General features: G+C 37.8%; 3 protein-coding genes, 2 long non-coding RNA genes and 1 other non-coding gene across 9 annotated transcripts; 4 read left to right on the forward strand and 2 right to left on the reverse strand.

The window, feature by feature from the left end:
- The first annotated feature begins 228 nt into the window (after nt 1-228).
- LOC128874263 (uncharacterized) lies at nt 229-14,175 on the forward strand. Of its 2 annotated transcripts, none has more exons than XR_008456615.1 (7): nt 229-377; nt 557-738; nt 875-1,106; nt 7,327-7,587; nt 8,255-8,443; nt 11,609-11,984; nt 12,861-14,175. It is a non-coding gene; the product is annotated as an uncharacterized LOC128874263 (long non-coding RNA). The 2 variants fall into 2 exon arrangements; XR_008456616.1 differs by having other exon boundaries at nt 11,609-11,774.
- A 478-nt stretch (nt 14,176-14,653) lies between these two features.
- On the forward strand, nt 14,654-14,735 carry Trnal-aag (transfer RNA leucine (anticodon AAG)). The gene has a single exon. It is a non-coding gene; the product is annotated as a tRNA-Leu (tRNA).
- Nucleotides 14,736-16,226: 1,491 nt separating this feature from the next.
- LOC128873336 (epoxide hydrolase 4-like) lies at nt 16,227-19,076 on the forward strand. Of its 3 annotated transcripts, none has more exons than XM_054116854.1 (6): nt 16,227-16,763; nt 17,286-17,410; nt 17,485-17,760; nt 17,841-17,998; nt 18,076-18,330; nt 18,406-18,607. In XM_054116854.1, exons 1-6 carry the CDS (start codon nt 16,551-16,553, stop codon nt 18,456-18,458), a joined length of 1,080 nt encoding a protein of 359 aa, XP_053972829.1. In that variant the 5' UTR covers nt 16,227-16,550; the 3' UTR covers nt 18,459-18,607. The 3 variants fall into 3 exon arrangements, with proteins under 3 accessions (XP_053972829.1, XP_053972828.1, XP_053972827.1); XM_054116853.1 differs by having other exon boundaries at nt 16,228-16,763; nt 18,079-18,330; nt 18,425-19,076; XM_054116852.1 differs by having other exon boundaries at nt 16,229-16,763; nt 18,425-19,076.
- On the reverse strand, nt 19,012-22,349 carry LOC128873335 (organic cation transporter protein-like). The gene is made up of 9 exons (XM_054116851.1): nt 22,159-22,349; nt 21,192-21,475; nt 20,989-21,092; nt 20,766-20,920; nt 20,520-20,688; nt 20,058-20,383; nt 19,675-19,979; nt 19,458-19,594; nt 19,012-19,376 (listed from the first exon to the last, which is right to left on the reverse strand). Exons 1-9 carry the CDS (start codon nt 22,178-22,180, stop codon nt 19,346-19,348), a joined length of 1,533 nt encoding a protein of 510 aa, XP_053972826.1. The 5' UTR covers nt 22,181-22,349; the 3' UTR covers nt 19,012-19,345.
- A 223-nt stretch (nt 22,350-22,572) lies between these two features.
- LOC128873340 (uncharacterized) lies at nt 22,573-24,536 on the forward strand. Its single transcript, XR_008456398.1, has 3 exons — nt 22,573-22,974; nt 23,402-23,478; nt 24,396-24,536. It is a non-coding gene; the product is annotated as an uncharacterized LOC128873340 (long non-coding RNA).
- LOC128873334 (WD repeat and HMG-box DNA-binding protein 1) lies at nt 22,995-27,590 on the reverse strand. The gene is made up of 13 exons (XM_054116850.1): nt 26,977-27,590; nt 26,603-26,717; nt 26,359-26,510; nt 26,182-26,290; nt 25,855-26,097; nt 25,558-25,773; nt 25,203-25,484; nt 24,900-25,116; nt 24,608-24,832; nt 24,313-24,533; nt 24,007-24,249; nt 23,566-23,935; nt 22,995-23,500 (listed from the first exon to the last, which is right to left on the reverse strand). Exons 1-13 carry the CDS (start codon nt 27,051-27,053, stop codon nt 23,157-23,159), a joined length of 2,814 nt encoding a protein of 937 aa, XP_053972825.1. The 5' UTR covers nt 27,054-27,590; the 3' UTR covers nt 22,995-23,156.
- Nucleotides 27,591-27,621: the final 31 nt, after the last annotated feature.

Genomic DNA, 27,621 nt, shown 5'->3' on the forward strand with positions numbered 1-27,621 from the left:
CATTGGAAAAATTTAATTGTTATACTTGTTAGAGTATTTTATTTTAATTTAACAGGAGACTACAATATTACAAAACTTATCGTTGCGACTCATATATTTTTCTGTCATTGACAGATAAAGCGGATTTATATTTTATAAAAAATTACTAATTATACATAATTGTGCTAATATTGGCAACATTTGCATTAGTGATCATTTATATTTTGCGTATGTTGGCAGCACAGGGACGTGTCACCTCGCAACCGTATGTCAACCACATTTGATTGAAACGGTTTGTAATCAATGAAAAATTGACATTTAATGATTAAATAGTGAATCTGTTCGAGTGACAGCGTGATATTACAAAAAAGAAATCAACGAATAACAGTTACTTTATGGTGAGTATCAGTTAAACAATGTTGCAAATGCAACACTGATGATAACTCGCGTATTCATTCTGAAACTGATGCTTGTCAAGTTACACCCATTCATTTTATACGATAATTGCAATAACTACTGAGATTACTGTGTTATCCTTCTAAAATTTAGGATTCATGATTTTATTTTTCATCTTCAGATAAGCACGATATTTATTTTAATATAAAGTTTGTCGTACAATAATTTCATCTATTCCCACACGTGGTTTCTTAACCTATCAAACTACTCACGAAGGGATTCCAAACAACGTATAGGCCCTTCAGTTTCGTACTGTTCCGGTCTCCCAACAAATTGGAATAAAATACTACTCAAAGAAATCTAGTAAGTACATTCTCTCAAAGTATATTTCAAACGTTCTCGTCAAAAGTACAAATACCTCAGCTTCGTGCATAGTGCAATGAATATCTACTACAAACCAAAGGTACTTTAAAATAGCAATAAAATGCAAATTTTTTAGGTACTCACATATTTTCGTATCCTGTACCGGTTGAATTTTGCGAAAATACATTGATGTCATGATGACATTGTCATCACAACCTCGGAAGAACGGTAATCATCGCGATAGATAAGTTTCTACGGATCTACGCGACGAAAAATACCTCCCTGGCGCCATCTCACGCAGCGAAGTTTAAGCAGAACGACGAAATCTTCTTTACCAGTGTTGCGGGTTCAGCCGGAAACTCATAAAGGTATACATCCAACGAGCCGCGATGATAATAATAATAATGATGACAACAGCGACAGATGTAGGACGCGTTTGAATCCCCGCCCAGGAACGCCCTCGAGGAGGCTATTGGCCCGATAACCCTAGCCAGGGAAAAGGCTGCCATGGCCGGCAGAACCCGGCGAACGATCCAATCAGAATTCGTGCCGGCCAAAACAAAAGGCACGCACCATCCTCGAGAGGGTTGCAAGTCTGAACAAATGAATACCGTGAACCCCCAGGGGGGTGTCGCGACGGTAAGGAGGACCGAGAGGGAGACGACGGATTCCGGAGTTTTTGATGTATTAAACCGTGGGCTCTACGTGACACCGAATGCTAAGCAGGGACCTTTGGAACACCACACGCTGGATTCGAATAGGCGGGGAGCATCCTCTCAAGGCGTTATTATTACGACTACCACAGTTATTATTATCGTCATCATCATCGCCGCCGCGCCAACGTACCCGTGGCTCGTTACTATCGTTTCGTCACGCTCGATATATATTAAACGGACGACTCGAGTGTGAACCACCGCGTCTATGATCCCAGCGACCGATAAGATTCCGATCTACCCTTAAACGCGACCGTCTTTATCTAGATACATTTTCAACCGCTCCTCGACGTCGCCCTATTACCAACGATTTTGACCCGATAAATCGTTGGCACGGTTCACTAGTTGGGTACTCCGTGCGCCAATTTAATTCGGGGGATTATAACGCCGGCTCCAAAATGTTGCTAGCTTGAAATGGAGCGTTGTGGAATTCGGTTGAAACAATTACGCGATGGGGGAGGGGACTGGCTAACTTTTGAGCTTTATGTTTACGCGAAACTAAATTATTTAACGTAATGGTATTTTTATGGATAATTTACAGAGAAAAAATATAGCAAACGCGTAGGGGCTCGAATTGATTGAAACGTTTGATTAAACCAGTTATAGTCAAACGCGCTAAACTGACAGTAAACAGGACGCCCAGATTTGATATCACTTCCAATCTACGTTACACGTTACAGAAAGCTGAAAAACAAGTTTCTTATTCGAGGTCAAACTACTCGTTACGCGAGCCCCTAACATTGTCTACTTCGCGTTTACGTATACGCTTATGGCGTTTTTCCTCCGTTAAATGTCAATATAAACAATACCTTTCAAATTATTCTAATCTCTTTAATATAGTTGTAGACGAAAAAGTATAAATGCTCCAAGGAATATGGAGTAGTCTTAATCAGTAAGCGCTCTTTTTCGAAGCTGTTTCATTTTATTTATAATTATCTTCGTCAAATTATTTCCCTTTATCGAAAAGCTAGGATCAGCAAGTAGAGAACGTAATCTAGCAATACTCGCAGCGATCAGGTTGCGCACCCTAATGTCTGCTACTTACCAGAAGTCAAAATCATTATTGTTTGTTTACAGCCTTTCTTTCGTGTGACTGATAATCGTTATCGTCCCTAAGGACCTATAATTTGGCTCCCAATTGACTGCTGGCGCAAGTCAATTAGGAAGGCTCCGAAACGGTGCGACGGCTGTAGGCTTCTGCTTCTCGATCTTCATTTGCAGGCATTTCGAAAGTGTCTCGTCACGTCCTGTCCCAACTTCTTCTGGCTACCGTTTCCTACTCTCTTAATCATTTACACAAGTCAGAATATCCGTAGAGCAAAGTACGCGTTATCTATGATCTACTCCTTGCTCTGCTCGCTAAGACGACCTGTGCAAACAGGCCCACATTTACCTCTGAATCGCTGAACCCCATCTAAAATTGCTCTCCATACTTAGGGTCCACTTGGAAACGAGCTTCGAAAATTTCCCGTCTCTTTCCTTTATTTTAACCATAAGTTAAGAAATCCTCAAGTTGACCAAAGCTTCGTTAAATCAATGAAAATTACTTTGATTAAAACCATGCTTTCAACACTTTATTTATCAGGAGCCAACTTATGGGTATTTTAATTCCATTGTTTAGTTTCTGGAATTTATCCACTGTGTTGTTGTTCAGTTGTTGGAAACAGGCTCAACTTCCGATGTGCCTAGTAACTGTATGAAGAAATTAATGTCAGCCTAGATTAGCATGTGCTAATATAGAAAATTCTTTTATAAATGGTAGCTTCTAAATGGTAGATACAGTATTAACGTTCGTTTCTGTCGGTTTCTATTTTTCTTCGTTACCTGCTATAATTTTTTCGAAAGAATAACCCCCCGAAATAGGTAAGAAACCCTCCACAGAGTTTCCGCCATTCTCGTTATTTACCAGCGATGTTGCATTACCCAGCGTCCGGCAAACGTGACGAAATAAACGTGCCTGTAAGGACGCAGAGTGTGGAAATCAATTTGATAGACGAGTGTACGCGTGCCGAATTACCTCTACGTGATGTCGGACCGTTTCACCATTTTCGCCATTATATTAACGACGAGACGAACACGCCGAGGCTCGACTTCCCGGCCCTGCAATGGTTACACACGTATCGTAATGTTACCGTGACGAACAATGGTAACATCGCGATCCAGGGCACGTTTCCACCCCGTGGCGAGGCAAATCGAGGCGGTGGCGGCGGCGCCGGCACTGTACCTCGTTAATTGAAGTCCGCCGGAAGACGACCATTTTCCAAATTTCATACTTTAGGTGGCCGTCTTCCTGCGCGCGATAGCGTCCGACAAAAAGGTATTTTTGCGCGAATAATTGGCCAGAAATTCCACAATTTTTACGAGCACGCATACGGTCACGCGTTCGTCGCGCGATCATTTGTTCGAATTGCGTAATGATGGAATTCGAGAATTTTAAATGGAGGTAGCATCTCTTCCTAAGCCATTCGACAGATGAAATGTAGGCACTCTTTTATTTGGACAACAGTGTAGGGAACCAAGGTGGTTCATAGCGAAACTGTGTTAATTCAATCTGTTATCTAACCGACAGTGTTACCAGAAATGTCTCTTTATGAGATTGATATTGCTCTATCGTATCCTGAAGAGGATCAGCGAAATTCCTATTCGGTGTAGAAATTTTCCCGTTTTATTCTTCTTATTGCCAACAGAACATTTATTTCCATAACAAGTTTTTACTGCGTGCTAGTCTCTTTGCAGTACGAGATCCACTCTCGTAAATGAGATAAATAAATAATTTCAGAAAACTCGCTTACCTAATTAGACCTACCAGGTATAAAGGCGTAAAATCTTAGTTTAGGTAAGAGGCATGATAGATCCATCGATCTCCCGGGTTATTCATGGCGCGTAGTATCTAATGGAGAGTAGCTTGGCTCCGATCGTCCGTTGGTAAACATCGAACGCAGTTTCCGCGTGATTTGCGCGAACTGCTGCGGACTTCATTAAAAGTACGTGGCAGCCCTGTAGCGGAGAGTGGAAATATCGATTAATCTTTTTTTCGCGCTCGATATAATCCTTGACGGAACAAGGCACTAATCCTGGAGCTCCTGTCATCCGTCCTGGGGTTCTGGTGCTCCATCCGACGGATGAGACGGATTACAGCTCGTACCAAATTAACCTTTGTCTCCTCTCGCTCCACTTCCACCACACCGCATGGGCCCGATATGTCGAGTTTACACGAAAACTCACTCAACCGGTCGCGATAACGCGAAACTAAAACTATCCTTGGTGACACAACAGGTGTCCATAGAGACCCCGATACGGATCGACAAATCTTCCGGTTTACATGGTACGCCTCGTCGAGTCCATTTGCCGCGATCAATCCCGTCGTTTCAGCACTTCGAGCCCCGTGAAAGTGGATCCTGCGATGTCGAACTATTCGAACGAGGCTCGCTCGTTCAGGCTTTACGAGCGTAGGCAACGCGAGGTGTCGAAGAAGATGGCCGTCGTAGCGTATAACCGCCTCGGTAAGTTTAAATTCGAGGGAATTTTTAACTCGAGAACTGCGTAACGCAGATAGATCGAATTCCAACACTTTGAAGTATGCGTTTGTATAATTTGTATAAGGAAATATTGACGAGCAAAGGTGCAACAGTGCGTGGATCATCGATCCTACGCGTATGTCTGCGGGGTCGTCGCTACAACGCAGGACTAATCGAAACCAAATTATAATATTAACTCTCTATTATTACGTTCTAGCACTCCTGCAGATGGAAGAAAAAATGTAATTTCTTCAATTTAAAGAATGCTGTTTCGAGGAAAATGCGAAAGAGAAATGTTATTCACTTTTCTTCGACAAAATGGTCCTACTCACCCTGCTCCATAAGGTAAGCCTTCTAGTTTCGTTACTATGATCCCAGCTTCTCTTCTATCTGCTCTACGAGTTTCACAAGCCAATTTTGTTATCACACCTTCTCTTTAAGAATATTCACCAAATGATTAATTCTTTTTACAGGTCTCAAATATGTCTACCATCCAAAACTACCCACCTAGGCTGTCGATCCAGTCGGCGAACCGTCGAAATTCCTTCGATTTTATCAATAGTGCGAACAAACTGTAGACGGTTAGCTGCTTGAGCGCTAGTCGAAGTGTCTCGAGAGATCTTGACTTCGATAAGATGCACACCAGTGACCACGAGGACACGAATTCTGAATAGAAAAATGTCCGTCACGACGTTTTCGTCTTGAACGTACAAAATGGCGCGGTTGCCCTCGAGGGGTGGTTACGCGTGTATATTCCCAACCCCTCGTTCCAACCCCTACGATCCGTGGGGTGACAAGCACGTAACGTTATGTAACCGTATACATGCCTAAGATCCTGGAGGGTCGTCAGAAAATCGGGCTTTGTCGCCCGGCCATGTGTCCCTAATGCGACTCCCGCGGGGGGTCATTTCTATTCTATTTCCCTTTGACGGGGTGTGTCGAGCTGGTCCCTCGCCCCCTGTCCCCGTGCACCGCTCTTATCGCGTATGGTAAATGCATCACGGAGGCCTCACAAGGGTGCCCTCTGCAGATTGACGTAAAATCAATGAACGAAGTCAATGGGTCTCTCGCTCGGTTAAACCAAAGGGAGAGTGGAGGAGTATTATAGGGGTTGAAACACCTCGTACACCCTGGATAATGTGCTTGTTAATTACTCGGTATCGCGGCTCGGAGAGCATCGGTAAACGGTGGAAGGAACCGCTCGCCCTACGAATCTCCGTAATTATCGCGAAATTTAGACTTCCCGCGTTAACAAGTTTCCCGCCTGTTAACGCTGAAAGCGTTCGAATCGTTCGCGCCTTTGTCTAGAAAATACAATGCGCGCGATAAAAGTTCGTTAATCTCACCGAATGTCTTCCCTATAAGAATCACATCGAAAGACAAGTACTTCCCAAGAATCGCTTGCGTAACTAGTAGAAATCAACGGGTTAAATCTCTCGATCGATTAAATGTGCGTGCGACTCGTCGCTCGGAAAGTTCGTCGTTGGTTAAAAATAAACAGTTCCCCTCGCGAGCAACTTCGCACTCGACGCGAAAGAACTCTTCATCGATCTCCATCGAACGGTAACGGTCGCGAGGCAAAGAAAGGCGCAAAAAATAATTACTTAATGGTGGTATTAAAATTGAATACTTCCTGCCGAGCTGAACGAACGAAACACGGCGTATAATTAAAGCTCGAGTCGTTGCATAAGCGTCTACTTAAAATCGTACCTGTCACCGAACGAAAAGAAACGGACGGCTAATCCGCGACGTATGGAGAAAGAAACGCTCCATAAACTAATTTCTACGTGGGTTTATTTATATCCGCTGCGCGTGTAATCGACCCACGGCTACCGTGAGACGAAAAGAAGTATAGAAGGCTTCGCGTTTCAAAAGTGGAAGAGTCATCGTTGCTAACGAGACGACTGACAGTCGAGGCCGTTATTGACGTTCTTCTTTCGAGAACACCTTCCATCTTAGCGACAGATATTATCGACATTGTTAAGCCTCGCGATGCAGATCACCGTGTTATAATACAGCGGAATCGTTACCGTTAAATTGCGCGCCGCGTTTCGAAATCACCGACGCCTTTGCCATACCAAGAGTCGTTTAGGCACGTAGAATTAGGCACGGGGTACTGAGATGAGCGGATGCAGTGGTGTCGTTTGCTTTACATTCGGTATAGAGATGACTTCAGGGCTTGCTTTTACCTAGCTTCCTTGCTTTCGTCGAAACTACGATTGGTAGATGTTAGAAGGTTCCCTCGATACGACTTTATCACTAGACTGTGGATTTTATGCATTTATTTATGCAGTAGTATAGAAAACCTTCTAAAAATATACACAATGTATGCACACTGTACCCCTTTTTTTTTGCAGCAGGAGAAAGATTCGCAGCAAAGAAATTCACATCTGTATTTGCGTACCAGCGTCACCGCGCTCGTGTCGGGATAAAAATCTCTCAAAGTCTTACGGGATCAGGAAAATGCACATTCCGTGACATTTCCTCAATCTCCCGAGAACCGGGACGTTCGCGATCGGTTCGCCGTGGCGAAGATCCGCCGGAGGATGTTCCGCCGGTCGGCGAGTTTTCCGCGGAAATGAAATAAAAATGACGACGAAATGCTCTCTTCCGAACAGGTAATTCCCAGTATTTCACTCTCGTTCCCTCCGCCTCCAACACAAGCAGTCGCGGCCTACCCCCATCGCCTCTCATCCCTCTGTCTCCGCGCGGCCAACAACAACGGTGTCCCCATCAAGCTATATACCACCCCCGTTTTAGCCGCTCGCTCGTCCCGTCGCTGCCGGATTGCTTTTTGTTTCGTGCTTTGTGCCTCGTCCTTTGTTTCCGCGAGTCGCCGCGAGGAAATGACAAACAAATGAGCGGCCGCTCTCTATAACGTCTACGCTCGTCGCCATGGCGATGCCGACGCGGCGATCGCCGTTTTTATCTCAACGACGACCGGGATAATAGCCGTGGAGTATTCTGAAACTCTACTGTAGTGTTTAAAACGTTTTTGTAGAAATATATGCTGTAGAAGAGGGAGGAGGTATTTTTCAAGGGGGATGTGTTATGTCTTCAATGTTGGGACTTGGACCGCTGGTGCCCCTTTGGCTCAATAGTAATACTTTTCATAATTTCCTTCTGTGAACAGTTACGCACTGGTTCTATTTCTGTGTTACAGTTTAAGCCTAGAACGTCAGCTTTCTCCCTGTTTTTTAATTTCTTAAACTTCAAATTTAACCACCCTTGCACCTGTATCAAGAAATGAGTGTCCAATCGCTAACCGCCAAAATGTAATTTCAGGAGGGACGGAAGATTCACTTAGGAAGGAACGATCATATTCAGCACAAGTTATCCTTCGCGATACATCCATGGAGAACAAAATGGAGTCAACCTCGCGGTCCCCTGCTCAATGTTAATGCTGGTACAGGGTAGAGGGAATTGCTGGAGCCATGGGGGCGGCCGTGTGTGCCATTCAAAGTCGATGAGTAGGTGAGCCATGAATTTTTCTCTTGGCGGTCTCCGTAACTATCGATTGTGTTTCAAAGTCGATTGTGTCTCCATTATGCCCGCGAGAGAGAAGGAAAGTAAGAGAAAGCAGGGAACCCCGGATGCTAGGAGCAGAAAACGAGGGGTAGAACGGGAAAAACTGAGAGAGAGAGAGAGAGAGAGATAGGGAGAGAGAGGTTGAACCCTAAAGTACGGAACGTCCAATTGACTCCGCCATATTGAGTTTGGTTCTATGGGCTCTCGAGTATATAGGGCTCTTGGAATCGAGACACGTTATACGATGGTCCGCCTCGTAGAAGGAGCTTCTAGGGTAACTTCGTTATGGGGTTTCTACGTGACCAAAATCCGCCTGGATATGGAACTGGCGTATGTACGACACGCGTCTCCGAAATGCATATCGCCAAAATTCTCGATAATATATTTTTTCGTCTCGCCTTTTTGCAAGTAATCGTTTAAAATATAAAAATATGTAGTATACAAGAACAATGATGTTTACATAAGCGTCATTACAGTACAGGGTTCTTTACTTTGAGTAAACTTTGAGTAAACTTGAACTTTCTTTAGATTGGCTACTCCAATTGGGGAAACTACCCTTACTTGGAGCAGCTTCACATTTGCATACACACGGTAGATAATAATATACACGACAAAAATGATTGATATGCATGAAAAAATATACTGCGCCTCTTTATGTAAACAGCGAATTCAACCAGCGATAGATTGATTTAATATTTTTCGTTAAAAATTGAGTATCTTTAGAGTATTATTAGACGTCATCGATTATTCTTACCGCTCCTTAGATCTATAAAGTTTACAGAAAAATGTAGCGTAAAGTTGCTTTCCCCGTAGTTCGTCCAGAATCCAATTCGATCAAGATTGCTGCGGTAACTATCGTTTACCCCAAAAAGTATCGTCACGAGTTTGCCCGCCAGGACTCGGAAGAAACCCGACAGGGACCATTGTCGCTCCCTGCTCGCGATATGTATCAAATTATCCTTATAATAGAAAATGGCGGCAACATTACACCTACCAGGTGTTATGCTAGGCGCCAAAGAACGGTCCACGGTATGAGGGCACAATGGATTATAATGCGCACCGTGCCGCGTACAATAATGTCTCCACAATACCGTTTTTAGCTACAATAGGTGTTGCTTTAATGGGAGTCTGGTTACACCGAAACCTTTTAACCATCGTCGCCGGTTTTCCCGCGCGTGTAAACAGCCGCGGCAACGATCGATCGGATCTTTTCCGAAAAGAAACCAAAAAAAAAAACGTCTTTCCCAGCGAGGTCAAGAACACGACGCTAAGGACGGTTTTCGATATTCTGTATCGTTTTTATCTGCGGAAACCTCGGGACACGTATCGGCTACTTAGGATAGCAATCGTACAAATACCTCTGGTCACCTCGAGGAATGCTGTAATTCGACCAAGACGATTCGTATCTCGAAACGTCCTGGCTTTGTTGGGCGTTATAGTTTGCAGTTGTTGTGAAAAAAAACTGGAAATTTGAACTGTGAAAGAGAGTGCTTTGGTACCCGTGGCGGTGCAGTTTCCGACGGACGAGCGCGTCTGTCCTTGCCAGCCTTCCACGAACTTTTCACTGTTTATGGTTCTATTTGTGGAGAGTAATCGCAACTTTCTTATCAATTTTTCAAATATATATGTTACTAGGTGAAGGCTATTTAATAAAAATTTCAAACAAATTCCATAGAGTAACATAAACGAGAATATAATCGAAGTTCTGCTGTATTTCGTCACATTAGATCGAATCAAACCGACCTGAAACTTTTCAAAATTTCAAATAAATACAATAGAGAGATCAAATCAAAACTTACAAATTTGTCAATTCACATTTGCTATCTTACGGAGGAAGCATTATTCTACACATACCAATTATTTTCATTGTGGAATAATTTCTCTTGCGAAGTAATATTGTGTACACAATTCTTTATCTCGTAGTAATTATTCGAAACTTTCACCCAGACAATAATTATGCCACGTATTTTGATGGGCCCTGTACGAAAGAAAAGAATGAATTTTTACATGGTGCACGATTTATCACGCTGAAAAAAAAAAAGACAAACTCGCGAGACGGATGAAGGAATGACCGTTGAAGCGATGTTCGTTGGTTTGCATTAAAGCGAACTTGCACTCTAAGGAAGCACATTGAAGCGCAAATCAAAATGCAGTCGCTACCGGAAGAGTACTCGACCAGTTGAAGGGCCCTTCGCTATTACTGTGGAGGACTTCGCAGTGCTTGACGAATCACTCACTAATTGCGTTCGTGACATGGCCCAGAACTAACAAACGGTTTCTTCGCTTGGAAAGTGTCGACTATTTTTTCCTTCTCCCTCCTGCCGTTCATGTACACGTCCTTACATTTGACGCGAACGTTGTTAAATTACAAAAGCCAAAAGAAACGGAAACGCTCGTAAAAAAAACTTGCACGCATCCTGCTCGACGTATTGCCTAATCCAGAAAGAAACAAAAAAGTAACACGTGTGCGATACGCGAAAATGATCGAATCGGTGAGCGACCCAGGTGGAGTGGATTTAATTTCGAAAGCAAAATTACACCTGGTTTTCGAATGAAACGTCCGATAGACTGGCTCGCTACTATTCTCTATTGTCCTAATGGGGGATAATCGTAAGACTCTCCTTGAGAGTCTCATTACGGGCCAAGGACCCTTTAATGGCTCCTATGAAACTCATTGGCCATTTAACGCCGAGGACACGACGAGAAACGCTGAAAGATTGACGAGCTCGAGTGCGAATTTTCTCGTCAATCATTCTCGTTTTCTGCTACGACGTTTCCCACTCTTACAAATTATTGGAAGGATACGTACAAAAATTGAATCATTCGCGCGAGCTGTAAATAATGTTAACCCTTTATCTTTCTTTACTTTAATCACGCGAAGGAAATGTATCAAGAATAATTCCTGGGAATTGAATTAATAGAAATGAAATTTGTAGGAATTCGTAGGAATTAAATCAGTAGGAATTGGTAGGAACAAAATTCGTAGAAATTAAATCAGTAAAAATTCGTAGGAATAATTTTCGTAGATAATTAAATTATTAGGAATAAAATTTGTAGAAACAAGAGGAATGACAAAATACATCCTTTAACATTTGTTATTTTTGGTTCCAGGCTGGTTAATTGGGAGAACAACATTTTAAGCGTAGCTATGACGGGTGGCTTGGAGAAACGTCAGTCGCATCGCGCTCACAACTGTATCGTATTTTCATTATCATCAAATTGGACACGTAGTACAGCCACGAATTTTAACAATGGCAGCCTCACCATACTTGCCTACGTACGCCCGACACCCTTTATACGGTTCCCCTTGCGGAAACGCGACGTCTCCATGGTTACAACATTGAAACCCCGCTAGGGGATGACAAAATGGAGAGGCGCATTACTCGGTCTGACAAAGGCGAAGTAGAATCGAAGAACTCCTTCGACTACGTACTTGCACTTGTATTTGAAAAGTCGAGACGCGTATACAACCCGGATACAGAGACTGGTAAAGTTACGCGCTAATGCACCCGCGTGATGATTAAAATTACTCGAAAGAACTCGGGCGAGAGAAAAAAAGAGGAGCCCCTCGAGGACGCTCCTGACACTATCCGTGAATTGGCAAATGCTTTCGCGAAAGCACGACGGGAAAGTTGCTGGAGGAAGAGCAAAATTCGAAAATGGGAATGTTTAGTATATCTTAAAGAGAATGGCAATTTTTTTAAGCTATTCTCGTGGCGAGATACAGTCTTTCACTACTATTTCACAGAAAACAATTACATAACATTTTACTTTCCAACGGGTACCAAAAGTCGCCATTTTCGAGCATCGTCTTTCTCTCATTTATACAGCAAATGGTCTAACTATAAAATATTCTGACACGATAACGCGATCATATTGTTACCATGACAAAAGGTGGTAAGATGACGATCGGTGTGTGTCCGCACGATTTACGTTAACACCGTTCAATGGCGCCCGCATTATCGCTATCTGTCATCGGAGATCCATCAACCCGTGGGTACAGACGAAAGACCGTCGCATTTGACAATGCTCGACTTGGAAACGGACGAAGATTGTATCTTCGCGCTTCCTGCTGCACGGTATCATTGCCAGCTGAGAGAAATGCCTATGAGGGTTACATTCGAATGGTTCTATCCATGGTTCCACGACGCATCCGTGCTCTGAACTCTAAACAGACAGCCTATCACAGAAAAAAATGTTTCTACATGTATCTCTGATGATATACATACGACCCTCTGAACCGAGTGTACTTTTCAGTACTATTTCTCTCAGCTCCCAATGATGGCCTACCAAAACTATTGAGGTCTTTAACACGCACAACCTCTTAAGTCCAACAGCTACTAAACATTAATCCTTTTTCCAGGGAAAACCAGCCAGGAGAGGCCAAGTTCCAACAACTAGCCCTCTCTTCGTTGTTCAATTCGTCCGGAACAAATAGTTGAAGCACCATTCAACTCCATACTACGACGGTAGACAGTTTCCTCTCGTGTTATTTCGAATTTCGATACGACGACCTGCCATTCGTTGCCCAAAAACGGAGTAGAGAAAAAAAGAAGTGAAAACAATGTCTACGGCTGCTCTATAAACAAAGGAGGATCGTCGAGCAAAATGGCGACTCGATGCACAGGCGTCTAATCCCGGATGAGACGACGGATGTGACGGTGGCGGGTGGAGGATGACGGTGACGAAGGTGGAAGCGGGAGGCGACGCAGACACATCTCTCGGATTACGTCTTAACAAGCTCCACGACGTTCATTTGTCTTATCCGCTCTCGCTAATGCGACAGCAGCTGTTGAAATGATTAATTCACCGCGAGGATGCTCCTACGCCTTGTTCAGCGGTGCGCGGTCGCGCTTGTGCGCGCGCGCGTGCACGACCACACACCAACCTTCCATTGTGATCGTGGTCTCGATTAATCAACTCCCTTATCGTTTCTATAAATACCGTCAAATGTTTAATTAAACGACGCCCGCTATGGCATTCGTTCGACGCGAACTTGTCGCGCCTTGTTATCTCGCGAGCGTCGACCTAACTCATTTTTTTCTTGAGCTATGCCAGTGCCTCGGATATTGATAAAATTGTAATGAAAAAATCCGACGAGAAGTTATCTACTTCAGCTTCATTTATTTGTAATTAACTTATAAGTATCTCCTGGTGTACCCAAACTTGGTACTCCAAAAACCACCTGTCCGCTATCGATCAATTTTTAATTCATTCATTGTAATTTCGCATCAGGCATCGCGAGAACGATAATGTTTCCTAACGCTGTGTCAGGAACAAAGCCAGAGGAAACCTTACGAAAACTCTTTACGCTTAGTCAAAACAACGTTCATGGCTCAGCACGAGATCTGATTGGATTAACTTTCGATTTCCATTAACCACCTGTCATCGACGGGGAGCAGGATCGGTAATTGTCACCGATCGATGACTAATCCGCTCTGGAATCGTTAGTATTCGCTGCGCAGTGGCGCTAACTGACTCGATTATAGCCCCGAGCCCGCGAGAACAAAGGACCACCAACGCGACAATTGAACTTCATCGTGCTGATATAAAGTTACAAATCTGAAGGGAGAAAATGAGAGGCGAATATTAAGTCGGCGTACAAAATGGCCGTCACGAGGCGCGAAAAAAAATAGGGATGCGATCGTTCCTCTTGCTTCCATGCACCACATGCTGGTTCACGGAGTACGGTGCGCGTGGGGCAAGAGTGGTAACGCGTTGCGCAGACGCCAAGTTGTACGGATCGAAGCTCCGCCCGGAGACTGCCTTTGTTTAATCCACTGCACCTACGCCCACGACATGTGGCCAACAAACTACGAATTGTCTCACGGCGGGATCCTAATCTTGCGGTGCTATATGCTACAGATGACAGAAAGCACGCTGCGAGGAGGAACTCGATGACGCGAAGTATTCCTGAAAGTCTGAAGTTACTTTTGGCTTGAGAACTTAAACCAATGGCAAGCGATGCCACTGCAAACGTGGAAATTAAGAGACCAACGATTATTAGGATAAAAATTAAAATAGCAAATTGTATAATGTGTATTCAGAATGTTTCGTTTGTATTTGATATATACAATTATGGAAGATATCTGACAATAGGTGTATGAATACAGTATATACGCTGAAATATATGTTATGAAATATTGTATGATATCTGGTAGCGTGGCCGAGCGGTCTAAGGCGCTGGTTTAAGGCACCAGTCTCTTCGGGGGCGTGGGTTCGAATCCCACCGCTGCCAATTTTTTTTGTACCCTCAAATTGTTATGTGTTTAAATCAAAGTGATGTCTAATCTATTTTTAACATTGAACATTACAGCAATTGTATAATATACTAATACTCAATAATGGTAGATCAATTACATGTACGACTGGAGCACTAAGTGACATTATTTAAACTTTATAATAAGTTATCAATACAATAAAGAGATTATTTTTTAATTAATACGTAGCATTTCATTTAAAACTATTTATGTACATGTTACTTGAGTAAAGCATGTATTATATCTATTAACATGTAATAGAACTCATTCTGAAAGTGCTATAATATGTATTTCGTTACATCTCTATTACACACGTCGAAATTCACTCTCAAATCAAAACGTTAAACGCATATTTAATAAATAACATTTTCTTCTTTGAATGTGTTTACCATTTTTTAAAAAAAGATAGGAAATAGCACCTATAGCATAAAAACGTTTATTGTGGGCTGTCTTTTAAATATAGATATATGCTGTCGGCTTTTTAAGAACTTTTTCTGCTCATTAATTCTTCCATACATTGTTTAGAGTCTAGCCTTCTTTTAAAAACATTTAAACTATCACACTGTCTCTTGTGAGTTCCCGGTATTTTTGCTCAAACGAATAGCCATCTAGCGGCGAACAGCCGAACTAATTTCGGAGTTGGGTCAGCGCCTCTATCGGGAAAACGCCCAAGTTTGTCCTCGAATAGTTTAAGCTGTCGCAGCTAGATGGCGTCATTTCAATTGTATTTACCGACATGATGGTAATGTACCGATAGATGTCGATAAATACTATGTAAATGGCGCCATCTAACGGTGACAGCTTGAACTATTCGAGGACAAACTTGGGCGTTTTCCCGATAAAGGCGCTGATCATACTCCGAAAATAGTTCGCTATGTCACCGCTAGATGGCGATATTAATTTTCCGCGGGAAATTTGAATTTTTTTTTATTTAACGAAAGTTCATTAAAAGCATTTGTAGATTATGTTGAACCCCGAAAAACATGATAGATTTGAAAAATCATTGAAGATTCTACAATATATGTTAATGTACAGTAAGAATATTAAGATAAAGCGACTAAAATAATAGAACTACTCATGCTCAGCTAATGCACGCATCGATCCTTTCTTGAGGATATCAAAAAATCGTATAAAGTGCGTATCATATTTAAGAAAATAAACCTAATAAACTTATATGAGTCATGAATTATTTAGAAAACAATCAAAATAATTACTAAGCGATATTTCATATTATACGACAATTTATCATCTTGTAGAAACGACGCATGATACAAGATCAAAGTACACTCTCGCAATACCTTTCAAATCTATCATCTTTCTCAGAAATTCTTATCCAAAAAGCCTTCTACAGGTGTCCTAATACTTTCGGGAAATAGAATTTCGAGAAATGAGTACCTAATACCGTTACCCTTAAAATTCATGTTGACGTTGACCGTCAAGGACCGATAAGAGGCTACCGCACTTCACACGATGACCTCTACGATCGTGTACATCGAAAGCGTACAGTCGAAAGCTGTAGTCAGTGACGCATTGTCAGTTTTAACGAAAGCATACAATTCGCAATCCACATTTTATTGTCGTCGTGAACGGTATCGATCCATATCTTTCGATCAAACACGGGAATCGTTCGAATCATTGACCGCCTCTGTGAAGAACACGTACCTTTTAAAACGTATTGTCAAACGTAGAAAAATCTGTTGGACTTAGTGTATGGATCGAGTAAATTTGAAGTGAAGAGATATTTAAACACAGGAAAAGAAGAAAACGATTTCTTATTCTTTTCGCAAAGAATTATGACTACAACCGACAAAATCGTTCACGTATCAACGTGGGAAATAGTTAAATTACATTTCTTCTCTTATGTATACGGTTCGTATTTAATAGTGAAACGATTTCTTAAGTGGTCCTGGGACCCTGCGAGGTTCTTCATGATGCAGCAGCGGGACAAACCTCCGCCGTGTTTAGTAGACAATAACTTGGGAACGCATTCTTATGTGAAAATCAAAGTAAGTCAAATATAACAGTTGTTTTTGTTCATCCAATGGCGCGTAGCTAAACTACGATGGAAAGTCCAAAACAATTTATAAAAATAATCGACCTCTGATAACTCTTTACGACATAGCTTCGCGATGCACACGTTCCGTTTTGATTATTGTAAAGAGATTATAGTATTTTTTTTTTTTTTTTAAGGAATTTAAATTAAATTTTGTAAAGCACAAACTATTTATAATTTTGCGTTATAAAATTAAGCGAAGTGCTCAAATTGAATTTAGATAATGAGAAAATTAAAAATTAAGAGAAAAATTTAAGCATCTGAAAAATACATGTCCATCATTATGACAAAATGAAATTCGGATTGTGTAGTTATTAAAAATTGAAATTTTATAAATGTGATCATATATCCAAATAATTCGCGTAATCGTAATTATAAGATGATTATAATAGTTATATTTCTTATTTTTTTAATAAAATAGAAGTAATGGAAATGAAAATTTTATGCGGTAAAAATTTGTTTTTTTTTTTGGTAGAGTACAAAATTTCATTATGTAGAAGCTGGAGATCAGAATAAACCACTTATATTGCTTCTACATGGATTTCCTGATTGCTGGCTATCTTGGAGAGAGCAAATACCATCCCTTGCTGAACATTATAGGTGTGACGTAATAACATTTCTGTAAAACTATTACAGCATTTATATCCATAGAAATAATCTTGTAATTTAATTAGGGTAGTAGCAATAGACATGAAAGGATTTGGGGATAGTGATAAACCTACAACCAAACGCTCCTATAAAATTGAAATCTTACTTGAAGAATTAAAACAATTTATTTTATCTCTTGGAGTAAAGCAATGCATCATAATTGGTCATGATTTGGGAGGACTTTTAGGATGGTACTTGGTTGCCCTATACGGGGATATGATTTCTAAATTTGTTGCAATTTCGTGTCCTCATCCTAATTTTTATTGGAATAGAATGCCTGGTGATTCTGCATTCGACTCAAAGTATGTGGATTGTGTTTCAAAAATTGTTAATATATAGTCATAATCATTACATATATTTTCTCATTAATATTATTGTTTAGTTGGATACACTTTAGTCAATTACCATTTCTTCCTGAAATTGATGCTCTTAAAGAAGATTTATCCATTATAAATGATACATTTCGACATCTTCAAGTAGACCAAACAAATACTGGAAAAAATTATGTGGAAGCATACAAATATGCATTTAGTAGAAAGGGTAAATAAATTAAAAGTTGTAATTGATATCGTTTATATATATTTGAAAAATGACAAAAATGAAATGGTTTTTTACAGAAGATTGGACAGGTGCAATTAATTATTATCGAAATCTTCCTTTTGTAAGACTCAATACTGAGTCTTCTGAACAGATTAATACTAAAACTTTATTTATAATTGGAAATATGGATCCACTAGTAACAATTGAAAATATTGTACAAAGTTCTGAATATGTAGAAAAATTTAGTGTAAAAGTGGTCACTGGAGCACAACATTTTCCACACCAACAAAAGCCAGATACAGTAAACAAAGCAATTTTAAAATTTTGTATGGGTAAGTTACTTTCTTTTATTACAAAAAGTTCATAAATTTATCATACGATAAATCATTCATATGATTGTAATGTAGTAAACAAACTGTGTTTTAGGCACTACAAATACTATAGAAAAAACATACTCTAAGAGTATTATGTCTTCTTGGTTAGGATCCTTAAGTAATACTGTTAAGTATAGCAACAATATGTTTGATGCTGTTCATAGAAAAACTAGTGGAGTAGTGAATGGTTTACCTAGTAAAGTATTCTATTTAGGACAAACTACTAATTAGGTTAATCAAACAGCAGTGATTAAACATAATGAACAATGAAGTTTAATGCTCAGGTACTAGTTTATATTTATTGAAAAAAAATTAAGTAATTATATTATATAGTTGTCATATTTTAAAGTCACTACTTATTTTCACGTTACATATACATATCGGAATTATAGGTTAGGTTTAGATAAAACGTTTTAGCATTTTTTACACAAACAATTCACAAAATAGTTAGCGTACGTGTATATTCGTTATTTAATAATGTAAATAAATAATTTTTTGATTGTATGATAAAACATATGATATGTATATGTATATAAGTAGTTAATTTTTTATGCAAGCTAACAATGATCTCTTAAAGGTATGTTAAAATACTTATCATAATACGTTTAATTAATACTGTAAATAAATAATAATCGCAAAGAATGAAAAAATAGATGTATATATTAATAATAATTATAAATACAGACTTCATACATTGTAAAGTATATCATTACATATGTATACAATTATCCTGTGCTAAGTTTGATACTTCAGATTTAATTTTTCAATAAATTTAGTCTTTCATATTCACAAAATATTCTTATCACAATACAATACTTTTTTAGAGATTACTGATTAAGAAATGAATAAAAAAATTTTTATACATTTTTATGTAGTGTGAATCACCAATGAAATATTAAATTCATTTTTTGTTTACCTTTGGTAAGATCAACTTTAGTGTCATAATTTTTCGTCTTTCCTTTAAACGGATTCGTTACTTTCTTATACTTCCTCCAGTTTGCTTTCTGCAATAAATATTAGTATTTACATAAAAAATAAATCTAGTAATTTAACTAAAATTTTATAATTTTAGTGTTTATACACACTTTCCAAAATTTTCACCATCTTCGATAGTATCAGGTAATTTGCAGTTCATTGTTTCTGGTAGCAGTAAACACAATGCAGCACCAAGTAGTGGTCCAACTCCAAATATTACTGGAGGTAACCAAGGTCTAATTTTTCCCTGAAAATAAATAACAAATTCAACATAATTTTAATAAAAAATACATGAACTAAATATATAATAATTATAAAAAATATTACCATAGTTGCAATGTAAGGTGCAATCATGCTCCCAATTCTTGCACAAATACTTCCTAGACCAATTCCAATATTTCTAACTACAGTTGGAAATGCCTCACTACTGTATAGATATACTGTTGGAAAACTAATTGACATTCCCGCAAGACCTACTGTAGCTAAAGAAACTGTCCAAGTTGAATTTGATATCACAGTTAATAAGAGCAAGCTCAAGCCTGATAACATATTACCACATATTAATATCCTTAGACGAGATACACGAGATATCAAACATAAAACTATTACAGTTCCAGGCAGTTCAGCTGCAGCTGAAAATAATAAACTTAATATTAAAAAGGTATATTACAGGTTTATTTATATGAAATGGATATCAAAATCAATCTTACCTGATATAGCAACATTTACAAAAATATTGCCATCTAGGTAACCCATATATTGTGCTAATCCAAAAAAGCAGCTACCACAGACAAACCAATTAATGCATATACAGATGGTTTTCCTTCTTAAATTAGTTGTCCTAAACAAATGTGTAATATTATATTTCTCTTCATTTTTCGTACGGCGAACACTCGCATTATTTGTATATGTTTCAATTGCTGCTTTAACATTTTCGATTGGTATCTTATTTCTACCAGCTGCTTTAATTAAGATTTTCTCTGCTTTTAATAATTTGCCAACAGCAAGTAACCACCTTGGTGATTCAGGTATAATCCTGTTGTTAAGGAAAATCTATTGAAAACAATCTAATTTGATGGACACAAGCAATTATAACAAAAAAATTGTTCATTTAGTACCAGTTAATATCATGTTAAAGGCTATATAATACACTATATAATCGTATTACATACCAATAATAAGACAATAGAAAAATTGATGGTATAGAAACTGCCATCTGAAAACTATCCCACGTACGCGTCAAGTACGAAATTAAAGGGTTCATTAAATGGCCTAATAAAAATGGCACATGAAATAGAACTGACATAATTGAACGCCATTCTGTGCCTACAATCTCCATAACTGGAATTAATGTAAAAGATTACTTTGCAACGTATTCAAAATAATAGTACGACGTTTTATTATATAAAAATACTTACGCAAAACAAAGCTAACAAGCATGGTACCACCTGTAGCTACAGCAGTAATGAATTTAAATAGTAAAAATAATTCATACCATGGAACAAATGCACTCATAAATCCGGTTAACGACTGTAATGCTATTGCGATCATTAAAGGTTTTTTCCTACCAATTCTGAAATAAGATTTATATTTATAGTAATTTGTCTTTTTTCATGTGCACGTATATCTATGTATATATACCGATCAGCCATTATACTGAACACTAAATTGCCAACAAGAACTCCAAACATTGTACAAGACTGTGCAAGATTTGCTAGTTGTTCCCTATCACAGACCAAGTCCCACTGAAATAATTCGCGATTAATGATATATTTCATTCTTAAACGACATTTAATATATATTCTGAATATGTGTTCATATACAAATTAAGAAGTTAAACTCACTTGAGTTATAATACTTTCTTTAAATATGCGTTTGTCATACTTATATCTTGTGCACTTCTCCATAGTGTCATTTCCTACATTTATATAGCACTTCATTATCGTAGATTCATTTGTCGCAGACATTGGTGCGGCACATGAAAAATTAGTTGGAGGTGCGAGAAATATAATTGAAAGTTGATGCCAAGCGACTGGAAATTTTACAAGGGAAAGTGCTATGGCTATTACAATGTGCCATGGGCCCATCACACCCATAGCATTTTGTACTACATCAAATTTGAGGTGTTCTGAAAAGAATACCTTGTTTCAAATCCCTAAAATATTAGGACAAAATTCTATATATTAACAACAATGTAACATTTTCCGAGATGAATCTCCTAACGCTTCGACCAGCTCTTCTTGAACTACACTATTAGACGCGTCTTTCTCGAAACCGGTTTTTTAAAAGTGAATGGATGAATTCCTTAGTAGAAGTTATATCCACCTAAATAATTAATATATCTTAATCAATTTGACGGGAATATTGTTTCAAATATATACTTTTAACGTATGTTATAGATATTTATATTTGCCATTAAGTATCTCGGAAAAAACTCTTCAAACAACGTTCAAGAAGTAAATTGTTAAGAAGTAAATGTTTTTAAATTATAGAGCATGGAGCTCAAATATTTTCCCAGGCGCATCGGACCCCTTCGAACAACATTTTTCTATGAATGAGAACTGTTTAATATAGTTATATCGCTTCAGTGATACGTTTCGTCGTGAAATAAACAAATCATAAAAGCAACTTTAATTAAACAATCTTCAAATAACGTGCCAAAGTGAAAATTGAATATTTCGCGTGCGTATCGCGTTGGTGCAATTTAAGCCGCGCGGTCAGTACCGCAAACTTGAATGTATATTTAGATTTGGTCGCGTTTCAAAAGCTAAAATGAACAAATGCAGAACCACACCAAATATATCGACTTACCTTTCATCGCCCTTTCAAGCATTATGTCCACGTGTTTCTATTGTAACTTTACTTCGATATGTTCAGTTTCTGTCGCTGCACAAAGCTACGCGTATCTCGAAACTTTCACCACTTTCGCATTAAGAGCCTCGAGCTGACTAAAAAAATCTTAAACACTACTCTCTGTTTTAACGATCTATGACAAGAGATCCCAGAATAAGCGACGTACATCACACACGTAGATTTAAAGTGACTCAACTAAAAAAAAAGTTTTTCAGAGAGGGCAAGATTACCTATGATAAACTCACAATTCATAAATATGCACACGTTTCAAATATGATTTCGTTTGAAGTTTTAAAGGTGATGAATAGTCATGAATATATCAATAATATTAATATTATTATTATTATTAATATTATTGATGAGATGCAGAATGGAGTCAACATTCAATGGAAGTTTGAGTCTCGATAACAGAAGTACTGATCTCGTAAAAAAGTAATGTAGTTTTGTGGCGCACTCTACGTTTGAGTGTTCTTCGCGTTCTTATTCCTCGTTTGTAGTTCAATCACGTCTATCAATCTCGATAAATATTATAACAATAAATTTTATCAATTGTCACAGTTTGTTGTAAAAACGAATGGAACTTGTTACATTACAGAAATCTAAGAATAGATGAAACTTGAAATACTTTTGTAACGATACTAAACTATCATTAGCAGCTGAGCAGAATAACTCTACAGAGTACACTCGGTTTAAATGAGTACGTTCATATTGTCAGGCCTGCAGGGTACGTACGAACCGCAGTGTGCTAAACTCACTGATTGAAAAAAATAGAAGGTTAGCAACCCAGATATTAATATAGGAAACAAGAATTCTATTTTCTGCGTTAAAACAAGATGCCTTGATTTCATTTCTTACATTTGACAGTATAAAAACAATCACATTGACGCGAAACAATAAATAATATTAATCATACAACTAGAAAGTATAAAAATATCTTCTGCACTACGGGCGGGTGTTTATTTTGTAAATGCAAATGAGCTGAGTACTTTACTCGAAGATCGTTTCGGTTCATTTTGTTCATTCTCGGAACTCAATTTCCTTTTCTTCGGTTCGGAAGAACTGTTGTTTTGACGAGCTGCATCTTTTTCCTTGTATCTTGCCAAAGCAGTTTTTGTCAAATCTGTGGGACTCAATTCGGGAAATTCTTCCTGTAAGCTTTTCTTGTTTTTAGCATACCAACCAACAAATGTCTCTTTTTTAGGTCCATCTTTCGGCTCTTTTGTCTTCGATTTGGCTGATGCAGACATTGGCGTTGTTAACTTCAGGGATTTGTCTGGGGTAATGTCTAAACCAGCCAATCCTGTTGGATTTAATAACCATTATGAATTCGTCTTGAATGGAAAAAGTAAAATATAATGACGATACCTTTTGTTGCTGGAGAATTTCCGCTCTTCAAGAATGGGTTACTTCTTTTCATTGATAAAGCGTCAGCCATAGATAACGGCTTAATTTCTACATCTGGTTTTTTCTGAATGGTTAACGAAATCGTAGGTTCTTCGATATCATTATTTAGAAACTCATCATCACTTTTAATACCATCTGTATTAGTATCCTGATTTTCTTTTTCCTTCTCTTTTTCTTCTTCTCTCATGTCGGCAATTGATTCTAATTTATTTGACAAAGCAACTCGATTTATTCTTCGCGCGTACTTGATCGCCAATTCTATGACTTTCTCGGATGCGATTTGCTCGCATAGTTCTATTGCTCGATAATCCAAATTATTTCGGCAAGCAAGCTAATTAAATAAAATGAATAAATACAGGTACTTCTCTAAATTTTATACGAAAATATGAGAATAAAATGTACCGCGAAGAGAGCCAATACTGCTTCATTTTCTTCTGAAGGATTGCTTCCCAATTTCCATAATTTTAATTCATTTTCTGATTTTTCGCTTTGACGTTCGCAAAGCGGCGGAACTATAGACACTTCAACGATTACAGGACGCGGAGTAGTTGGCGGATAATGACTTCCTTTACATAAAATACAGCGAACGATACTTTCTTTTTCACTTATTCCGATTACGAAGAAATGATCTGCTTTGCCCTTAGACTAATTTAAATTCATTAATTAAATATATAATATATAATGCTTATAATGCAATATAATTGTTACCTGTTCATCTATATCACAGTTAACTTTCCACAGAGACGAGTTTTTATTATACACTTTAATAACATCATCTGTATCCATTACAGCAGGAGATCCAAGATCAGTAAGTCCTAACCATATAAGTTCTGATAAAGGTGATAATGGAAGAGGCAGTGTTCGACTACGTAATGTTAGACCACAAATTTGAATCCACAATAAACTCATACACTGATCACCTGATGCTCCTATTTAAATATTTGTATCATATCGTAAAGTTGTTGAACAAAATTAAAGAAAAATAAATAAAAAAAAGGAGCACCTATTCCATTATGATAAGCAATTACTAAAGCATTTTTAAGTCCATTCATTGCAATTACAGAACCTGGCAAGGCTATGATTTCACGTTGAGTGCCTCCTACCGTAAAAATTCTTAAATTTCTCCTAGATGTTGCAAGTGCTACAAAGTTATCCCCAGCAGCAACGCAATGTCCTTCCTCATCTTCAGGAAGATCTACAAACCATTCCTTGTTCCCAGAACCCCAACCTATTTTCAAATGAATTATTATCATTTTTAATTGACCTAATTAAAATTCATTACATGTAGGACAAACCTTGTAATGTTATTACAACAAGCTTGCTGTTTGTATCGTCGCTCGATGGACAATTCAATGCAAGTGCTTGAGGTGATAAAGCTGCTATTGTATGTCTTAAATAATTATTAATGTGCATACTACGGTGGATTGTTACATCGTGAAATTCAACTTCAATACTAGACTCATCTCCATCTTCAGAAGTGAAACACCTCACCATACCAGTATCATTCCAGACCTATATAAATTCATAATACTTTTAAATACCTCTGTAGTATCTTCTAAACACAGATATACTAATATTTTATCCGAATAAAATATTACCATGAAGCGAGATAACAAATGTACGGGAGAGGAGCCAGGTTGAAATGGTGGTTGTAAGTGAACTTCGGGTGCAAAGATATTCGCATCGCGTTGTTTTACAGATTCTACATCGGAATGACTTTTTTGATCATCTTCGAGATCTACAGATGCTTTAATTTTATTTATAGATATAACATTGTCTCCATCATCATCTTCATCATCTGGCACGCAGACGTCATTTTCTTTAATATCGCCATTTGTTTCTGACTTTTCTTCAATGCTTGATGGAATTTCACAAAATATCTAAATAAACAAGAAAATAAATGAATAAGCTGTACAATACTAATAATAATACACATATTATTAATATACTTACAACATCAACACATCCTAATTGACCTAAAGAATCACAAAATGCAATTTCATCTGGCTCATCAATATTCCAGCATAATGAAGTAATTTTAGCATTTTGTTGGTGGTCAATATAACCAATTAAGTTTTTAGTTTTTACACTCCAAACAACTATTTCTCCAACTACAGTGCTTGCAGCTAATAATGTGCCACATTCAGAGAATTTACAAATACTAATATCCTGTATTAAAAATGAAAACATTATGAAATATTTATTATTTAGTTTACTTCCTTAAATAATAAACTTAAATGAAAAACTTGCGTTTTTTATGTTAATGCACTTTAAGCGAAACAATTCCTTCCAAGAAGATCTTTCCACTACAACCACATCTTTCATATGGGGATATGCAAGGTAACTTCCATCCTTAGCTTGAAATGAAGGCACACAGTATGCTTTTGCTGTAAAAAATGAGTTACATTTTGGTACAACATTATGCCAAATATTTACGACACGTTTATCTTTGATATTCCACACTCGTATTGATCCATCCGCACTTGAGGATGCCTAAAAAAAATATTTCATGCTATTACTACTTAATAAATATGAACTAGAAAAATGAATAGCAAAATATATATAAATATACTTTACCACAAACTCTTCTTTAGGATCCAATGATAAACCTAATATAGGAGCTTCATGGCCTACGAGCTCTGTGTTAGATGATGTTTCAATATCAGTGATTTGTATTCTCATATCGCTTTAAAATAAAAAACATATTAACATATCAATATAACATTATTGAAACAAAGGGTATATATTACATACCAAGATCCAGACACTATAATATTGCTTTTCTTTGTTGTTGCTAATGCTGATACAGGTGCTGAAAATCTAGTAACTATTCCTTCTTTTTCCAGATCTGGATAATTAAGGATTTGAACTGTATTGTTATCATTACCCACAAATATTTGTCCATTCTGTAATTATTTAATTATTAACAAATTTATAAGGAATTATTTACCAACAACCTTAATAAATGTTTTTAATAATATTTAATAAGAATTTATACCTTTGATATTACTGATATAGATTGCTCTGAAACACAGCTTGCAGCTGGATCATCGTCCATTAAATTTAACCAGAATCGAACATCTCCATCAGATCCACAGGTAACAAGGCCTTTTCTAAAATATAAATAAGATTAAATCATATCTTACCTCCAGAAGTACTCTTTTCGTTTTTTATTCTTTTCTAGTGTGTCAACATTTTCAGGATTTTTTTACTTGTTCTTAACAAAATTTAGTATATACTGCAATTAAAAATCTTAAGCCAAATTCTATTATTTATTACACAAAAACAACAATTAGTACTTGAAATGTCAACAGACTGTACTATTAAAGAGTTTAAAACAATGTTTTTTTTTATCGATATATTTTTACTTACTTCTCACCAGTAAAATAACAAACATCTGTGTGTCCTTCTGGATGTGCATAACGCATAGGTTTTTTTATCAATGGCATCTTTTAAACAAATTTCTGTAACGAGTATTTATACAATAACTAACTTTACGAATCTCGCATCGCAAACCTGTCTCCCTTTTTACACATATTTTGGCGCGCATTCTCGATTATTTCTTCGATCAAAAATTCTACAGATTCTATACTTATGTATCATAAATAAGTACTATCTCTTGATTTCAATTTTTATCGCGATCATGTTTCTATTTCTCAATTTATTCTTATGTAAAGATAAAGTCTACCTAAAATAAAATTATATTTACAAGTGCAAAGGGACATAATAATTTTGAGAACAAATTTGTTACATTGCTGATAGATAAATTTAATCATGGTCAAACGATTTATATACTCGATATAAAAAAGATAAAATGTTTTAAAATGTTTTTGGAAGACGTAAATGGTGTTACATTTTGCATAATGATATAAAAATAAATGAAATAAAGTGTAGATATTCTAGTAAAATAAAAAACTATAGAAATACTTCTAAAACAGTCACTAATCTAGGGAATTTATTAGTGTTAGAGCATCGTTCTGAAGCACATGATAAATTCTGTTTCTGCTACTATATTCT

Source organism: Hylaeus volcanicus, chromosome 3 (assembly GCF_026283585.1).
Source record: "Hylaeus volcanicus isolate JK05 chromosome 3, UHH_iyHylVolc1.0_haploid, whole genome shotgun sequence".
Lineage (NCBI taxonomy): Eukaryota > Metazoa > Arthropoda > Insecta > Hymenoptera > Colletidae > Hylaeus > Hylaeus volcanicus.